The 18,743-nt window shown below is 43.1% G+C and overlaps 1 protein-coding gene across 1 annotated transcript; it reads right to left on the bottom strand.

The window, feature by feature from the left end:
- Positions 1 to 212: 212 nt before the first annotated feature.
- On the bottom strand, positions 213 to 3,019 carry tceanc (transcription elongation factor A N-terminal and central domain containing). Its single transcript, XM_014151719.2, has 2 exons — positions 2,737 to 3,019; positions 213 to 2,414 (listed from the first exon to the last, which is right to left on the bottom strand). Exons 1-2 carry the CDS (start codon positions 2,852 to 2,854, stop codon positions 1,258 to 1,260), a joined length of 1,275 nt encoding a protein of 424 aa, XP_014007194.1. The 5' UTR covers positions 2,855 to 3,019; the 3' UTR covers positions 213 to 1,257.
- Between the last annotated feature and the right edge of the window lie 15,724 nt (positions 3,020 to 18,743).

The following is an 18,743-nucleotide window of genomic DNA, read 5'->3' as shown; positions in this document are numbered from 1 at the left end:
GAATGTGAATGATTGTGAAGGTGTGTCTATGTTTGTAAGTACCACCATGCACAGTACACACATACTGCCTGAGCATGTGTGTGTGTCTCAAAGAAAGAAAGTTGTCAGACAATGATTGAAAAGTTAAAGGCTATAAACAGGGAGACTATCAATAAGATAGGGAACTGCATGGACTTTGGAAAAGACACTCCTTGAAAATACACATGACATACTGATAGTGAAACACAAACTTAATTCAGTTGATAAAACAGAATGTTATCTCCAATGACTCCGATACAGATATCTCTGTAATGTACAGACACATTACAAAAACACTGATGAGAACAAATCATATACAATAATCTTACATTTCCTACTGTTCAATGGCCATTTCAATGAAAGATATACCCATTTAACAATATAACTTTAACATTCTTTAACAATATAACCATTTATTATAATCTTATGTAAAACAAAATACTGCTACCATTCCATATATTCCTGAACCCCTATCCCTGCCTACAGAGAATAGCTAATTTAGCCAACTTTGTCCAACTAGCATGGATCTTTCTGGAATACTAAGACTTCATTGTCATCACAATGATGGGATCCTGAGTCATTAGCACTGGCTGTGGGCTAGAAAGTGAGGGATCATGGGAGATCAGCAAGCCTCCGGACGGAGGGTTTTGTCTAGATGGGGTACAGCTTATCTCAAAATTGACTTTTCGTAGCAGGTTACGAGAATTTACGCAGCAGGTTAGGAGAATTAACATAGCAGTTTAGGATACTTTAGGTTAGGAAAAGGGTTAGCTAAAATAAAAATGTACTTTTGACATCAATTTGACATAAACTGTATCCCTTCTAGACATGACCCTGCCGGAGCTGTATCTTGGGCTGATTAATGGGTCACATGCTCCTTGTGCTGCTCACAGCGTCACATGGCCACAGGAAGGCCACATGGGTCTTAATCTGCAGCTCAACTGAAATGTCAACATAGGGACTACATCTTCTGTTCTAACAGAAAGACCCCATGATAAACACACATTACCTATTAATGCCAGAATGAGAAATAGTAAAAGAAAGATAACCACATTTGTATTACAGTATGTAGCGCAGCAAGTTTAATGACAATGTAATGTATAATCATGTGGTAAAATGTCCCTTTATTTCTGTGATTAAAACATGACATTGTTCAGTTTGATAGGGCAAAGCCATTTCAACAGAATCTCGACAAAAACAAAGCAGGCATTTTACATGTGGTGTGGTGAGGATGGCCTATCAGAGGCACACCCAGCCGCTGTGGTACCACTGCTCCCCACACCTGCTACAGGTCACAAAGGTCATGGCATCCGTGTCTGCGGTGGCCTGGCGGACCCACGCCGGCAGAAACAGCGTGCCCCGGGACACCTGCGTCACTCTGCAGTCCGAACCCTCGCACCGCCTGCACCGCAGCTTCTGGGTGGGCGTCCCCTCCACCCCCTGGGGTAGCTGCCTCTCGCTCACCCCCCGCGATGAGTACTCCTCCCTCAGCCGCTGGAGCTCCTCGTTGGCCATCTCCTCCACAGACATCCCGGCGAAGACTTCCGGCCCCAGGCTGCCGCCCAGGAGACCACACCGAAGGTGGCCGTTTTTGGGGTTCCTTAGGTTGGCCACCTTACTCCTGATGCAGGCCTTGTATTTGGCCTGGTTTGCACGGTGCAGCGCGTGGATGTGCACCTCTATGACGCGGGCCAGATCTGCAGTCTTCCCCTCGGCTTCCTTGGAAGTTTCTGGACCGAGGGCACCAAGGAGGAGCTGGATGCACTTTGTCCTCAAACCCAAATCAAAGGAATCCTTACAGAGGGGAGGGTTATCCAGGGAAGTGGTGGCAGGAGTTTCTGACTGCTTTGAGAGGGTGGGCAAAATTGACCCCGAAGACGAATCACCAGCTGCCTGCCACGATGACACCCCTTCTCCCTTAGCTCTCCCACACTTGGTCCCATTTGTGAGTGTTCTGTCCTCTGACCCAGTATGGAAAACCGCATGTTCACAAGACACACCCAACTCCACTGGTTTACTAGCATCACCAGCAGCTAGGCCACCTCTGTCTGCCAGACACGCTTTATCAGCCAGCATACTCTCTCCAATGACAGTGAATTCTTCTTCACTTCCCTTCTCCTTTGAGATGTGATAGGGGTGACTGTAGAGTTTCTTCCATTTTGACAACAGTTGCTTGGCTGTTTTTTTCACTGAATTGTCTGAGCAGGTTTTGAGGAGTCTGTAAAGGACCCTGACGATGTCTGTGCCTTGCAGCTGCTCACAAGTCACACAGGCATTATCAAGGGCGGTCAGGAGAGGCATAATGTTGTCATAGTTACCCGCCCTGTTAAATTTGTCCATTTGAAGAGCATGATGAGTGATCTGTTTTGTGTCCATGGTGGTCATATTCTTAGAGACTGTGGCGGGAGAAAGACATTGATAAGTAAATGCGTTTAGGCTACAGCTTTTGTAGCGTCAAGACATTTTGTTTGATATTGGCATTGGAAACCCTTGGGCCTACAAACATTTCTGCAGTTAATACTTTTTTTTATGCAATGCTTTGAAGTGTGGCAGACACATTTTCAACAGAATTTTGAAACCAGATTCTAAAATGCAGCCAATGCACGTCGGGACAGGCTACACTAAAATGTATGTTGGGAAACGGAAGCTTTGATGCAATATGTTAGCTAAATTCTATCACACCAAATATAATTTAAAAGCACTAAACGTTATTCATACCCCTTTTCGGTTCGAAAATACAGCGCAGCCTACCACTCGAATCGAATTGCAGTTCTTGAGCGGTCAGCCGCCATATTTGTTTTGTTTTGCGGTGTCCAACTGTCACTTGTTGCAACATTGTAGCACAGAGGAAGAGGCTACGCGAGAGGATTTACTCAGCCCAAAATCTGTCTACGAAAATAATACACGAAGTGAGACATTTTTATATGGTCAATGAGAGTGTTGAATTTGCTAAAACAAAATAATTCATATATAATTTGCTACGTGAATCTTAATTGATCGAATATAAGTTTCGTAATTGTTATTTTGTTGCGAATGTATTGATATAAGTGGACGCACATGGAATTTCGGCAAAAAAAACACGATTTTATTTCAGAGTTTTGTCTGGTCACACGCCTGTATCTGCCCTCTCATTGGCTAGAAGGGTCCCACCTGATCGTGACTCCTCCCGCCTGCTTCCAAGTCTGAGGAAAAGTATTTCCATTGTTAGAGCGTTCACTCGACTATCTTGTCAATATAATAGAACATCTTTGATCGTAATAATGCCCATGTGACTTTTTGCCATGTACGTTTACATTTCCATTATAGAAAATATATTGTAGGCTAGGATGAAAAACTTTTCCGGTAGCAACTAAATAATAATAATTAATATTATATAAATAAAGCCATTTCTACCCATATCACATTCTTTTAAAGTATTATTTTGAGGTCACACCTTGGTCAACCATAATAGTGTTTGTTGTGGAGTTGTTTGTGGACAGGAGATGACATGTTGGAGCATGCTCTCAAGCACTAGTGCTGAAACCAGTTACTTTTTCTGCAATGCAGCCAATGAATGAAAGCTAAGAAAAAAGAAGTATACAAGCAAGAGGAGGCAAGTCTGTCAGTTGTGAAATGGAATAACATTATGTTATGTAATAAAGTTAGCAAATTGAGGGAGAACTGTGGAAATGGGCACATGCCATCTGGGTTGTGAAATTGTGGCTAGCAAGTTTGCCGCCAAGCAAATGGTAGAATGGCTAAAGTAGAATAGGCATGAGGATCGGTGTTAGATGAATGGGGTTTGAGCTATTCTCTGTTTGGTATGACATAAAGAAGGAAGGTAAATATTTGTGTTGCATAAATGTTTGTGTGGCATCTTACAGTAAACCTGTACAATGTCACACCTTAGTAAGGCATACTGCTCTAACTATAAACCTACAGGTATTTGTCTGCCAATACAAATGCAACACAAACATTTACCTTGTAAAGTTATCCAGGATAAAGGTTATGTGGCATATATTATATTATTCATATGTTATCAATTTTATTTATTTTATTTAACCTTTATTATTGAATGGGCAGTGTGTTTAATGGTATAACTTACCTAGGCTATATTGCATAAGCAGCTATGCACAATGCATTTAGTCCGTTAACAGAGAATGTGTTGTATGTAAACACTGACTTGTAAATGTAAAAGAACAAAAAGAACAAAAACGAAAATAGTAAAATAAATAAATAAAAATAACAAAATCACACTGGCTTCAACCTTTGGCATTGTTTTGCCATGACATTGTGGTTTGCATTGAAGAAAAATAGATGTTTTATATTCAAGCAGTTATGCTCTACAGCAGGGATTCCCAAACTCGGTCCTGGGGCCCTCCCTGGGTGCACGTTTTGGTTTTTGCCATAGCACTACACAGTTGATTCAAATATTAAAAGCTTGATGATGAGTTGGTTATTTGAATTAACTGTGTAGTGTTAGGGCAAACACCAAAAGGTGCCCCAAGGGGGGGCCCCAGGACCAAATTTGGGAATCCCTGCTCTAGCGCTACACCCATTGGCCATAGAAAGTAAGCAGAGTAAAGGTATTGGGAACCTGTAATTGGTATAGTGAGCTCTTGTGTTGTGAGGATTTAGCTCTATTTTTAATTTGATGAATACAAGGTGACCTTTTCTCTGAAAGCCTACTTTCAGGTGATAGTTACAATACTCATAATCTTCTCACAAAATCTTGCCACTCCTATATGTTTAGGCCTATTTACTGTTTACAGCAGGTATACAGGTATACAGAGGTTGTGTGTGAATACTTTTTTTTAAATACAAAGGATCAGTGGGGAATAAAATGTAATTCTCAGAACACGTTAAACTCACCCTTATCATGCTACAGTATGGGGAAGGAGATGGGTGGAGTCAGGTTGGTCTGTTGATTAGTCAAGGGGAAAACCAGCTGTAGGCCTACCACAACAACGACTGGCCCCAGTGTGCTGATCTAACTGCAACCAGGAATGACTGGACTTCCTAAAAACCCGCACCAGGCTCCTTTGGAGCTTATTGAATCATTTGCTTGGCCCGCTGCCGCAGTCTGTCCTCCCTGCACTCGGTGCGTTCCTTGTAAGTGGGAATGGAATTTTACCAGATGGTAGTGATGATGATGATGATGATGATGACGCTCACATGTGTTATGGCCACAAGGAGGCGCTCTCTGCCTTCTGATTTGATCAGATAGACGTGACAGCGTAATGTGCTTTGTCACATTGTCTCCTCCTCCATCGCACACAACCACATCCAACGTCTCTGCTTGACACCTCATAAGGAGGGAACTTGTTTTAAAGTATGAAGATTCTCATACAGAATGAGCAGGTAGAAAAGGAATGTGGCCAGTCCCCAAGCCCCCATCACTTACACCCAAATATTACCATTGCCTGCTCCAAGGTACCTCCCACTGTTTCATTTTCTCCCTGCTGCCATCTTGCTAAGTACTCATACAGTAGTCATACTTTGTTTTTAAATGCCACTTATTCTGAAAATGATTTATGTTATTTGTTAATCACATCTAGTGAAAGGATTGTGTCTATGATGAATGTGTCACGGTGTCTGTTAAGCCAGTTCACATTAGACTCACTTACAGCAGTGCTATAACTGCATCATCTCTGCATCAGTCTGTCGGTGGAGACTGGAGAGATGGATTCAGTCAGTATTGCAGACAACACAGTGTACCGGAAGGGAGGGGGAGGCTGACTGTCCCGGCCAACACACACAAGCGTGCGCATAAACGCACGCACGCACAGTGACCTTGAGAGCAGACGGAGAACAGGGATGGGGAGGGGGTGGGTTAGGGTGTGTGACAGATTTTGTTATCCCACAAGGGATTCACCCTTGCCTCGCCTAGCCTGAACTCTACGCATCTGTGTGTTTACTAACAAAGAGTCTCACGAGACACGAGTACATCACCTCAAGATACTATTGGACCAACATATCGGTTACTGTATGTTTGACATTCCCCCCCCCAAACTCCCATGCCTCAGTAGATGAGACTCGACAAACATCCAGCGAGACTAAACTATGGACTGTTATGTCTGAGCTGGGGTGATGTTTCAGTTGGTCTGATAAGTGACGGTTGTTTTTCATCTAGAAATAGCTGAGAGGAGATATCTCCTGTCCTACTTTGTTGTTATTAAATCAAATCAAATTTTATTGGTCACATACACATGGTTAGCAGATGTTAATGCGAGTGTAGCCAAATGCTTGTGCTTCTAGTTCCGACCGTGCAATAACTGGTACAGTGTGTTGCGTTTTTATTTATTTTTTCCTGCTGTGTCTGCTTTCCGCTTGTATTAAGATGCATTGAGGCTCTACAGCCCTCAAACTCAACTCTGGACCTCAAAGCCAGTTCCACTGCATTTTTTTCCATTCTTCCCCTCTAATCAGGGAGTGATTTGTACCTGTGACACCAGGTGTGTGCAATTAATTATCAGGCAGAACAGAAAACCAGCAGGCTCTGGACCTCGTAGTGTAAGAGTTGAGTACCCCTGCTCTACAGCATGATTCATATTTCAGATGACGATATCAAAACGGTCCATGGGAAATCTGGGTGAAAGTATGACTCATTTCAAGTGCGCTGCACACTTGATTAACATATTCCATTACTCCCTTGACTGAATGCATATATACAGATGCTTACTGCCTTTCCATTGTCAAGTGAATGGGAATGATTGCACTTACTAGCGAAAGTATTGATCTCTGCCACTCTCACATTGTTTGAATTATGTATTTTGATCCATCCTGCTCACCGTAGGCTTCTGATCACGGTAAGGTATTTTCTGGGAAGGAAAATGTTGATGATGTTTCTGCTCAGCCACTGCTGTGGTTTTTAACACATGTCCACCCGATCGGCTGTCCTATTTACTATTTGCCAATGTGGTGACTCATCACATTGTTTTCCCATGAACTCACATCGGAGAGATGATTGGTCTCACGGGAAGCCGCAGCCCACCAGGGTCCTTATAGACACAATCGCCCACATCCGTCCACAATGCTTAGCGATATCTATCTAAACATAAGTCCAAAAGGGCCTGCAAATGAAGTTAGTAATTACTCCAATGCCTGAGGGCTTGGATAGTACTTTTCTCGTCAATCATCTTGAAGAAACGTATACTTAAAAATGAGAAATCAACCAAATCCTTCATCGTTAATAAAATGGAAAGGTCAAATGCTTTATTATCTAAATGTTGAAAGTGCGTGGGCGTTAGAGAGAAACAAAACGGTGTAGTTTCAGACCATGTGGCAGAGGTTGATGTGGGTGCTAGAGATGGGCGTGGGGTGTGAGTAGGTGTGATGTCGTTGATGTGTGCGTCTGTATGCTGTTGTTCGCGTGTGTTTGTTTTATATTGTTTGAAGAAATGTATAAAATCGGACCAAAAAAAAAGGTCATGCCTCCAATGCCTGACCCTGCTCGTCATATGATGTATCTGGAGGTTTACGGTTGGTTCATGGTCACTGTGATGCGGTATGAATGAAATGCTTTAGGGGCGGAATCTGACTGGTACTGTGTGTATTGTGTTCACCAACACTATCAGGCATCTGTTTATTTTGCATACTCCAACCGTAGTGAGACCACAGGCACCCTTATTGTTTCAACAGACACCCAGTCTACTGTTGCTGCAAATTGCATCAATACTTTTCCCACACTCAATCGCTTACATTCATTACATTTTAGTCATATAACAGACACTCTTACAGGAGTAATTAGGGCTAAGTGCCTTGCTCAAGGGCACATCGGCAGATTTTTTTTTCACCACGTAGCCTCTGGGATTTGAATCAGCGACCTTTCGGTTACTGGTCCAACGCTCTAAACCGTTACTCTTACTACACAACCTTCACTTCTCCTAACTTGAAGAGAACAGGAAGTCCAGCCTCATATGTATTCCAAGGGAAGGGTGTGACATAGAAGGAACTTTATCAGTTGTGGTAACACATTTACGTATTTAACTGTGTGTACACAAGTGTGATGGATAACCAAGGTCTGATAAGAGGTCTGACAGTGGCACTTTGTTTTGTATGGTCACACCCTGTGTGTCATAAACTATTCCACTACAAGCAACATGGTTGGTGTATTATGGTTTGAATTGGCCCGTTACTTTAGTCACTTTAGAATGCAAGCACATTTTATACTCATGATATGTACAGGTAGGGGGTGTGTTTTTTGGACTTCAAATACTTTTTGTGGGCAGTGTATTTGAACATATCACAATTTGCACACGTAAAGGTGTTACAAAATGTATATTCTGCAGGAGCTATTGGATAATATTATATTTGCATTAGATGCATGAAGCTGTGTATGACGACTGTAGAATATACCGATTGAAAAGTATCTGCCTGGAAACACAGTACCAGTCTAAAGTTTGGACACACCTACTCATTCAAGGGTTTTTCTTTATTTTTACTCTTTTTTACATTGTTGAGTAATAGTGAAGACATCAAAACTATGAAATAACACATATGGAATCATGTATTAACCAAAAAAGTGTTAAACAAATCAAAATATATTTTTTATTTTAGATTGTTCAAAGTAGCCACCCTTTGCCTTGATGACAGCTTTGCACACACTTGCCATTCTCTCAACCAGCTTCATGAGGTAGTCACCTGGAATGAATTTCAATTAACAGGTGTGCCTTGTTAAAAGTTAATTTGGGGAATTTATTTCCTTCTTAATGCGTTTGAGCCAATCAGTTGTGTTGTGACAAAGTAGGGGTGGAATACTGAAGATAGCCCTATTTGGTAGAATACCAAGTTCATATTATGGCAAGAACAGCTCAAATAAGCAAAGAGAAACAACAGTCCATTATTACTTTAAGACATGAAGGTCAGTCAATCTGGAAAATGTCAAGAACTTTGAACGTTTCTTCAAGTGCAGTCGCAAAAACTATCAAGCGCTAAGATGAAACTGGCTCTCATGAGGACCGCCACAGGAAAGGAAGACCCAGAGTTCCCTCTGCTGCAGAGGATAAGTTCATTAGTTACCAGCCTCAGAAATTGCAGCCCAAATAAATGCTTCACAGAGTTCAGGTAACTGGCACATCTCAACATCAACTGTTCAAAGGAGACTGCGTGAATCTGGCCTTCATGGTCGAATTGTTGCAAAGAAACCACCACTAAAGGACACCAATAAGAAGAAGAGACTTGTTTGGGCCAAGAAACACAAGCGAAGGACATCAGATTGGTGGGAAAACTGTCCTTTGATCTGATGAGTCCAAATGTGACATTTTTAGTGTCTTCGTGATTCGCAGAGTAGGTGAACGGATGATCTCCGCATGTGTGGTTCCCACCATGAAGCATGGAGGAGAAGGTGTGATGGTTTGGGGGTGCTTTGCTGGTGACACTGTCTGTGATTTATTTTGAATTCAAGGCACAGCATGGCTACCACAGCATTCTGCATCGATTTGCCATCCCATCTGTTTTGCGCTTAGTGGGACTATCGTTTGTTTTTTCAACAGGACAATGACCCAACACACCTCCAGGCTGTGTAAGGGCTATTTGACCATGAAGGAGAGTGATGGAGTGCTGCATCAGATGACCAGGCCTCCACAATCACCCGACCTTAACCCAATTGAGATGGTTTGGGATAAGTTGGACCGTAGAGTGAAGAAAAAGCAGCCAAAAAGTGCTCAGCATATGTGGGAACTCCTTCAAGACTGTTGGAAAAGCATTCCAGATGAAGCTGGTTGAGAGAATGCCAAGAGTTTGCAAAGCTGTCATCAAGGAAAAGAGTGGCTACTATAAAGAATCTAAAATATATTTTGATTTGTTTAACACTTTTTTTGGTTACTACATGATTCCATATGTGTTATTCAATAGTTTTGATGTCTTCACTATTATTCTACAATGTAAAATAGTAAAAATAAAGAAAATCCCTTGAATGAGTAGGTGTGTCCAAACTTTTGACTGGTACTGTATATATATTACTTTTCCCAAGAGGACAGGACAAAGGCTGAATGTGCTGTACTGCTGTCTGTTTTGCCCGCCCCCCCACCCCTTCTCTTTTATGGTAATGATTTACATTGCCTGATTTCGCATGAATACCAGATATCCCACAGTGAGGATTCTTTGGCCTGTGGTGTGTGTAGGACGCTACTCAACTGCCCCCTCCCTCCATCTCTCAGCACCCTGAGCCCTCCCTCCCCCACTCTTCCTCCCCTGCAGATTTCCCAACTGTGCATTCCTTGGGCCCCTGTTATACTCCCAGCGCCCCTCCTCTCCTCCTCTCCATAGGCAGATCCATGCATGATAGACAAACATGCAAGAAGAAGAAAGGAAAAAACAGTAGACAGTCACGTGACTTAACAGGGCTGGTACAGTGAAATAAGAGAAGAAAGATAGTGGATAGGGAGGGGGTAAAATAGTGTTTTGGAAAACAAGGGGAGTGAGTATGAAGGGAGAGAAAAAGGGAGAATGAGAGAGAGGGAAAAACAGAGGTGGGGAAAGTACTTTCAGTTGGACTGGTACTTCAGTTTTTGATGTAGCTTCTTGGGCCAATCGTCAATTGGGTGTGTAGTAGGGAGGAGCTTTGTTTCGTGGGTATGTCGCAGCGAGGTTGTTTGGCTTGTCTTCAATGCAACTCCATCCGCACACACACCTCCTAGCCACTCTATGAGCACATTATAATCCTGCTTGCTTATGTGGCAAAGGCATAAACAAAGAGGAGAGCCCTCTTACTCTCTCTTCCCTGAGTGTATTGAGGAAGGACCCTCAAAGATGTTCCACTCCTGCACCAGGCCTACCAAACACAGCTTGTGTGTGGGTGTGGGTGTGTTAAGGGGAGTTTAGTCCTCTGGGGTTATAAAACAACTCAGGAGGACATCCAAATACACTTCACATCTCACCATCTACAACCAGTAACCTCTTCAATTTCTTTCACAAATGTATAGATAGTTAACCTCTGACCCAGTGTTAAGGCCGTCTGTCTCCGAAAAGGACTAGTAAACAGAAAGAACACGTGTTCAACTTAGACAATCAGACATGTTGTTGGGGTTGGTTTTGAGTAGATGGGACAATGGGTTTGGATGTACAGTATTGGTAGGATGTCGGCCTACTGTACCAATCCTCACTTCTCTTGCATATCTCTGGACTGAGATCAGTGTCTGGAACTGTAAACACCAGAGCCAGTTATGAAGTTTTGTCTGATCTCTGATCTCTCCCCTCATTAGCACAACCATCAGTTGTCTGTCACTTTGCCAATTTCAATGGAGTCGCGTAGAAGTGACAAGTTTCATTTAGAGAAGCCTCTCTCACTCACTTCCCTGTGAACATTTCACATGCAAACTCACCTCATCGCCAAACAGGAACTGTGATAATCAAGTGAGAAATCAACATCTCATGTTTAAGGAGAAGTGTTAATGCAGATCTATAGTAGCCTACATATAAACTAGTTAGACTAGGCAGATCATATGATAGTTTACAAACTATTCAGCCAAATACATTTAAACTCCGTTTTTCACAATTCCTGACATTTAATCCTGTTAAAACTGGCCTCCCTGTGGCTCAGTTGGTAGAGCATGGTGTTTGCAATGGTGTTTGCAACGCCAGGGTTGTGGGTTTGTTTCCCACGGGGGGGCAGTACGGGGGGAAAAAAAGAATAATGTATGAAATTAATTGAAATGTATGCAAGTCGCTCTGGATAAGAGCGTCTGCTAAATGACTAAAATGTAAATGTAAAAATTCCCTGTCTTAGGTCAGTTAGGATCACCACTTTATTTTAAGAATGTGAAATGCCAGAATAATAGTAGAGAGAGTGATTTATTTAATCTTTTATTTATTTCATCACATTCCCAGTGGGTCAGAAGTTTACATACACTCAATTAGTATTTGGTAGCATTGCCTTTAAATTGTTTAACTTGGGTCAAACGTTTTGGGTAGCCTTCCACAAGCTTCCCACAATAAGTTGGGTGAATTTTGGCCCATTCCTCCTGACAGATCTGGTGTAACTGAGTCAGGTTTGTAGGCCTCCTTGCTCGCACACGCTTTTTTAGTTCTGCCTACAAATTTTCTATAGGATTGATGTCAGGGCTTTGTGATGGCCACTCCAATACCTTGACTTTGTTGTCCTTAAGCCATTTTGCCACAACTTTGGAAGTATGCTTGGGGTCACTGTCCATTTGGAAGACTCATTTGCAACCAAGCTTTGACTTCCTGACTGATGTCTTGAGATGTTGCTTCAATATATCCACATAATTTTCCTCCCTCATGATGCCATCTATTTTGTGAAGTGCACCAGTCCCTCCTGCAGCAAAGCACCCCACAACATGATGCTGCCACCCCGTGCTTCACGATTGGGATGGTGTTCTTCGGCTTGCAAGCGTCCCCCTTTTTCCTCCAAACATAGCAATGGTCATTATGGCCAAACAGTTCTATTTTTGTTTCATCAGACCAGAGGACATTTCTCCAAAAAGTATGATCTTTTTCCCCATGTGCAGTTGCAAACCATAGTCTGGCTTTTTTATGGCGATTTTGGAGCAGTGGCTTCTTCCTTGCTGAGCGGCCTTTCAGGTTATTACATTTACATTTACATTTAAGTCATTTAGCAGACGCTCTTATCCAGAGCGACTTACAAAATGGTGCATTCACCTTATGATATCCAGTGGAACAACCACTTTACAATAGTGCATCTAAATCTTTTAAGGGGGGGTTAGAAGGATTACTTTATCCTATCCTAGGTATTCCTTAAAGAGGTGGGGTTTCAGGTGTCTCCGGAAGGTGGTGATTGACTCCGCTGTCCTGGCGTCGTGAGGGAGCTTGTTCCACCATTGGGGTGCCAGAGCAGCGAACAGTTTTGACTGGGCTGAGCGGGAACTGTGCTTCCTCAGAGGTAGGGGGGCCAGCAGGCCAGTGGTGGATGAACGCAGTGCCCTTGTTTGGGTGTAGGGCCTGATCAGAGCCTGAAGGTATGGAGGTGCCGTTCCCTTCACAGCTCCGTAGGCAATCACCATGGTCTTGTAGCGGATGCGAGCTTCAACTGGAAGCCAGTGGAGAGAGCGGAGGAGCGGGGTGACGTGAGAGAACTTGGGAAGGTTGAACACCAGACGGGCTGCGGCGTTCTGGATGAGTTGTAGGGGTTTAATGGCACAGGCAGGGAGCCCAGCCAACAGCGAGTTGCAGTAATCCAGACGGGAGATGACAAGTGCCTGGATTAGGACCTGCGCCGCTTCCTGTGTGAGGCAGGGTCGTACTCTGCGAATGTTGTAGAGCATGAACCTACAGGATCGGGTCACCGCCTTGATGTTAGTGGAGAACGACAGGGTGTTGTCCAGGATCACGCCAAGGTCCTTAGCACTCTGGGAGGAGGACACAAGGGAGTTGTCAACCGTGATGGCGAGATCATGGAACGGGCAGTCCTTCCCCGGGAGGAAGAGCAGCTCCGTCTTGCCGAGGTTCAGCTTGAGCTGGTGATCCGTCATCCACACTGATATGTCTGACAGACATGCAGAGATGTGATTCGCCGCCTGGTTATCAGAAGGGGGAAAGGAGAAGATTAATTGTGTGTCATCTGCATAGCAATGATAGGAGAGACCATGTGAGGATATGACAGAGCCAAGTGACTTGGTGTGTAGCGAGAATAGGAGAGGGCCTAGAACAGAGCCCTGGGGGACACCAGTGGTGAGAGCGCATGGTGCGGAGACAGATTCTCGCCACGCCACCTGGTAGGAGCGACCTGTCAGGTAGGACGCAATCCAAGCGTGGGCCGCGCCGGAGATGCCCAACTCGGAGATGGTGGAGCGGAGGATCTGATGGTTCACAGTATCAAAGGCAGCAGATAGGTCTAGAAGGATGAGAGCAGAGGAGAGAGAGTTAGCTTTAGCAGTGCGGAGAGCCTCCGTGACACAGAGAAGAGCAGTCTCAGTTGAATGCCCAGTCTTGAAACCTGACTGATTAGGATCAAGAAGGTCATTCTGAGAGAGATAGCAGGAGAGCTGGCCAAGGACGGCACGTTCAAGAGTTTTGGAGAGAAAAGAAAGAAGGGATACTGGTCTGTAGTTGTTGACATCGGAGGGATCGAGTGTAGGTTTTTTCAGAAGGGGTGCAACTCTCGCTCTCTTGAAGGTTATGTCGATATAGGAGGACTCGTTTTATTGTGGATATAGATACCTTTGTACCTGTTTCCTCCAGCATCTTCACATGGTCCTTTGCGGTTGTTCTGCGATTGATTTGTACTTTTCGCACCAAAGTACGTTCATCTCTAGGAGACAGAACGCGTCTCCATCCTGAGTGGTATGATGGCTGTGTGGTCCCATGGTGTTTATACTATACCCATGGTGTTTATACTATTGTTTGTACAGATGAATGTGGTACCTTCAGGCGTTTAGAAATTGCTCCCAAGGATGAACCAGACTTGTGTTGGTCTACACATTTATTTCTGAGGTCTTGGCTGATTTCTTTTGATTTTCCCATGATGTCAAGTAAAGAGGCACTGAGTTTGAAGGTAGGCCTTGAAATACATCCGCAAGTGCACCTCCAATTGACTCAGATGATGTCAATTAGCCTATCAGAAGCTTCTAAAGCAATTACATAATTTTCTGGAATTTTCCAAGCTGTTTAAAGGCATAGTCAACTTAGTGTATGTAAACTTCTGACCCACTGGAATTTTGATACAGTGAATTATAAGTGAAATAATCTGTCTGTAAACAATTGTTGGAAAAATTACTTGTGTCATGCACAAAGTAGATGTCCTAACCGACTTGCCAAAACTATAGTTTGTTAACAAGAAATTTGTGGAGTGGTTGAAAACAAGTTTTTATTACCCCAAACTAAGTGTATGTAAACTTCCGACTTCAAGTGTGTGTGTATGTATGTATGTGTGTGTATATATATATATATATATATATATATATATATATGTATATATATATATATATATATATATATATGTATATATATATATATATATATATATATATATATATATATATATATATATATATATATATATATTTGTTGTAATGCAACCACCAACCACAGTAGCATGTTGCAGTTTTAAAGCAAGTTTTCTGAAATTCTACACATTTTGCCATGGGGCGGAGAGTAATTTTAGCAGTTTTAGAGCCAATTATCTACAATTCTACACATTTTACCATGACTTATGCCATGTTAATGATATTTGAGGTTTTTTTTGAGTGAGAGTGACTAACAAAATCAATGTTGGCCCCCTGGATGTAAAATCAAATCAATCAAATCAAATCATGCCATGCGGTTTGTATTCGGCCATGATTACTACAAGTTTAGATAGCTGGCTAGACTAACTTACCAATCAAAACATTGTTAGCTGACAAGGCTAATTGAATGACTGTCAGTGACTGACATAACAAGAGAAAAACTGCTCAAGCACAACACAATTTTGAAGTAGTATCTTTCTAAATATCCTACTACAGACCCACGTTGTGCAAGACTAGTTGTAGGGCCGCTTTTCCCCAAACCCAGTCAACACTCTCCGTTTTTTAAGTGTAAATGCAAACTCTGCCCAAAATAAAAACATGTCTATTTCTTGTTGACGTTCTTTACTCACACAATGAAAGGTAGTGAAACAGAGCAGCTGGCTGCAGAGTTGAAAAGGGGAAAAAACAGAACAGTTTTCTCTGAGCAGTGCAAAGGTTCACTATCTCCCTGGCCAGTATAACAGAGTTACATTATACAGAACTTGTAAAAATGCAGGACAGAGGAACAAAAAGGAGGGGGGAGAGAAAGAAACAATAATGTCATCTATCTCATAGTCAGCAGGGAAAACATAGTGAACACACACACACACACACACACACACACACACACACACACATATAGCTTCATATTTCAGCATATGTGGCAAGCCCAGGCCATATTTAGCATAATGGCGGAGAGGAAGGAAGGAAGCTCCAGAGAGCCAAAATTCCACAGCAGGTTGTTATCAAACGAAGACGAACTTAGGCTACTAATGCTATGCTAACTAATGCTATCAACCCAAGCCTGACCAAGGGGCATCTGCCCAGCCTAGGACTTAAGAATAACATAGCCTGCGCTATCAGGATCTGGCATCTTAAAGAGCACAAGAATTACAGTGTGTTTTATGTCATAACATGGCTTCGGGTTAGGTCACTGCATACCCTAAGAAAGATTCTTGACCTCAAAGATTCTTGACCTCGGAGCCGTCAACTAGGTTAATAGCGATAGCTTTGAAGTTGTGTCTTTACTGGCAGACTGACCTAAGGGATAGGAGGGGGTAGGATGGTTTAAGGCAGGGGGGCACAACTTAAGTGCGCGAGTGCCAAAGTCCCGCTGGGTTTAGTTTCCCTCTGGCTCTTAATTGACCAATTAATGGCCCTGCTTAGCCAGAGAGCGCACACACCTGTTTTCCCAGGTCTGTTTTAACAGACTGTGGCTGTGTCTCGAGGACAAGAGTTGTGCACCAAAGTTTTAAGAGAGTGAAAATAAAAGTGATATGGTACAAGGTACAATAGGACACACACACACACTACTCTGCTGAGCTACTCTGACACCATTTCCTGTGCGAACCCAAATTCTGGCAGTGCAATACACCAGCCAGCCTTTCTTCACATGACCATGTGAGAGAATCAGCCCGTCTGCACAGGACATACGAGAGACACTCCATTGTCTGCGTCTGCCATTTCCTCCTCTATTACCTTACTGACTTATCTGAGGGAGGGTTCTAACTTTGAAGCTGCACTAAGGGTTTATTAAATAGTGTCCATCACATGACTAGGGTCCAGGCCTCAGAATATTGCAATCCTGCAATCCACTCTAACACAGCAAAACACCACCCTTTAACCTAACTCAAACTACAGTCCATCTGCTGACAAGCAACAAACAGGAAACATGAAGGACACATCTCTGTGTACCCTGTGGTCAGTCCATCTGAATTATTCACGCCGTATGACCCTCTAGCTCACACTTCCTGTAGCTCGACCGCCTGCTGTAGCACAAGGGGTTCTGGGTAGTAGAGGACCCGTGGCGTTCATCATCGTGAAAGGAGGTCATTGCTCCTACTTCCTCTGCAGCGGTGAATGCAGAAGTGGACAATGGTCGGCCATCAGGTCTAGTGTTTTCAGTTCTCCCTCCAATCCTCCTCTTCTTCCTCCTCCTTCTCCCTTTTGTGTTTACTTTTCAGTCGTGTGCACGGAGAGGAGTTTGTGAATAAAGATAGGCTACTGCATAAAAGTGACTAGGTTTGGTTGCACCTTCATTCAATATAACATGTTCATGAAATGCAAGAGAACATTTGTGATGGCCACAGTACACCATTTCAGTAATATTGTACCAGAGACCGTCACCATCATCATTAACAGGTTAAACCCATCCAATCCTTTCAGGTATGTGAAGGTGAAAAAGAAGGGGACAGCGTTTTGAAGTGAAATGCTGCCTCATGGTTTCAGCATAATGCTCCCCCTCTAATCCAAACATGTTTTGGGGAAGCATAATCTGCTGCTTACGACTGCACTACAAAATAACAGCTGCTGTGGCACGCGTCGCACCAAGATTTTTCTCTAAGCTAGTATAGAGTGGGGCTCACATGTCTAAACTTTAAACCAATCACTGTAGGTTTAAACAATGAAGTCAGAGCTAAAGAATGTGGGCCGTCCTTATTATTCTGAAAGTCGACAAACGGATCTGTACAACCTGTCCATTTCAGGGACAGTGGGCTACCATGGCGGTGTCCTCAAAAGTAGTGCACTATATAGGGAATAGGGTGCCATTTGGGACTCAGCCTACTTGTAACGATGTAAACGGAGGTTTTATTTCTGGGGCTGTGGGTTACAACACTGCTGATATGGTAAAACGTGCATTATAGCTGGAAGAATGTAGGAATGTTGTTTGTTTGGACAATGACAAGAGAGTTTCCTCACTGTTTAGATCTACCTAATTCCGTCCATGTTGCTTTGACCTAACCTGTCCTATCAGATCTGTGAAGAGGAGGGAGGAAAGAAGGAAGGGGACAAGGTTTTGGCATGAAATGCAGGCTCAGACCCCTCCCGTGATCTCTTTTCCTTGGTTTCGTACCTAATGGAATAATATCTATCCATCTCCCTCACTCGCTTTCTCTTTTCTAACTCTCTCTCTCTCTCTACTTTCTCTCTCCCTCTCTATCCCCCTCTCCTTTCTTCTCCTCCCCTCTCACTGAAACACAGCGCTGCCTCTTGTCGCCAGCCAGAAGGATCTGTTATCATCTACACTCTGAGTACTGGGAGATAAGGAGCTGAATTGAGAAATTCCTGTGCAGATAAAAGGTCATGTTCTTTCACATCCTAATATGGCTGTTTGTGTGCTAACACTCTAAAGAACTAGACAGGGGCAGTGAGAGTAGAGAGAGGGGGCAAGAGAGAGAGTAAATGTTTTTATTTCACCTTTATTTAACCAGGTAGGCTAGTTGAGAACAAGTTCTCATTTACAACTGCGACCTGGCCAAGATAAAGCAAAGCAGTGCGACACAAACAACATCACAGAGTTACACATGGAATAAACAAACAACCAGTCAATAACACAATAGAGAACAAAAGTCTATACACAGTGTGTGCAAATGAGGTAAGATAAGGGAGGTAAGGCAATAAATAAGCCATAGTGGCGAAATAATTACAATTTAGCAATTAAACACTGGAGTGATAGACGTGCAGAAGATGAATGTTGGAGTTGTGTTGGAGTTGGAGTTGGAAAGAGCAAAGCTCCAGCTAGCATATAACGTTCTGAGAACCATATGTTTCTTAGAGCTTGGT

This window comes from Salmo salar, chromosome ssa17, assembly GCF_905237065.1.
Source record: "Salmo salar chromosome ssa17, Ssal_v3.1, whole genome shotgun sequence".
Classification (NCBI taxonomy): Eukaryota; Metazoa; Chordata; class Actinopteri; order Salmoniformes; family Salmonidae; genus Salmo; species Salmo salar.
This window is presented reverse-complemented; position numbering and strand designations above follow the sequence as displayed.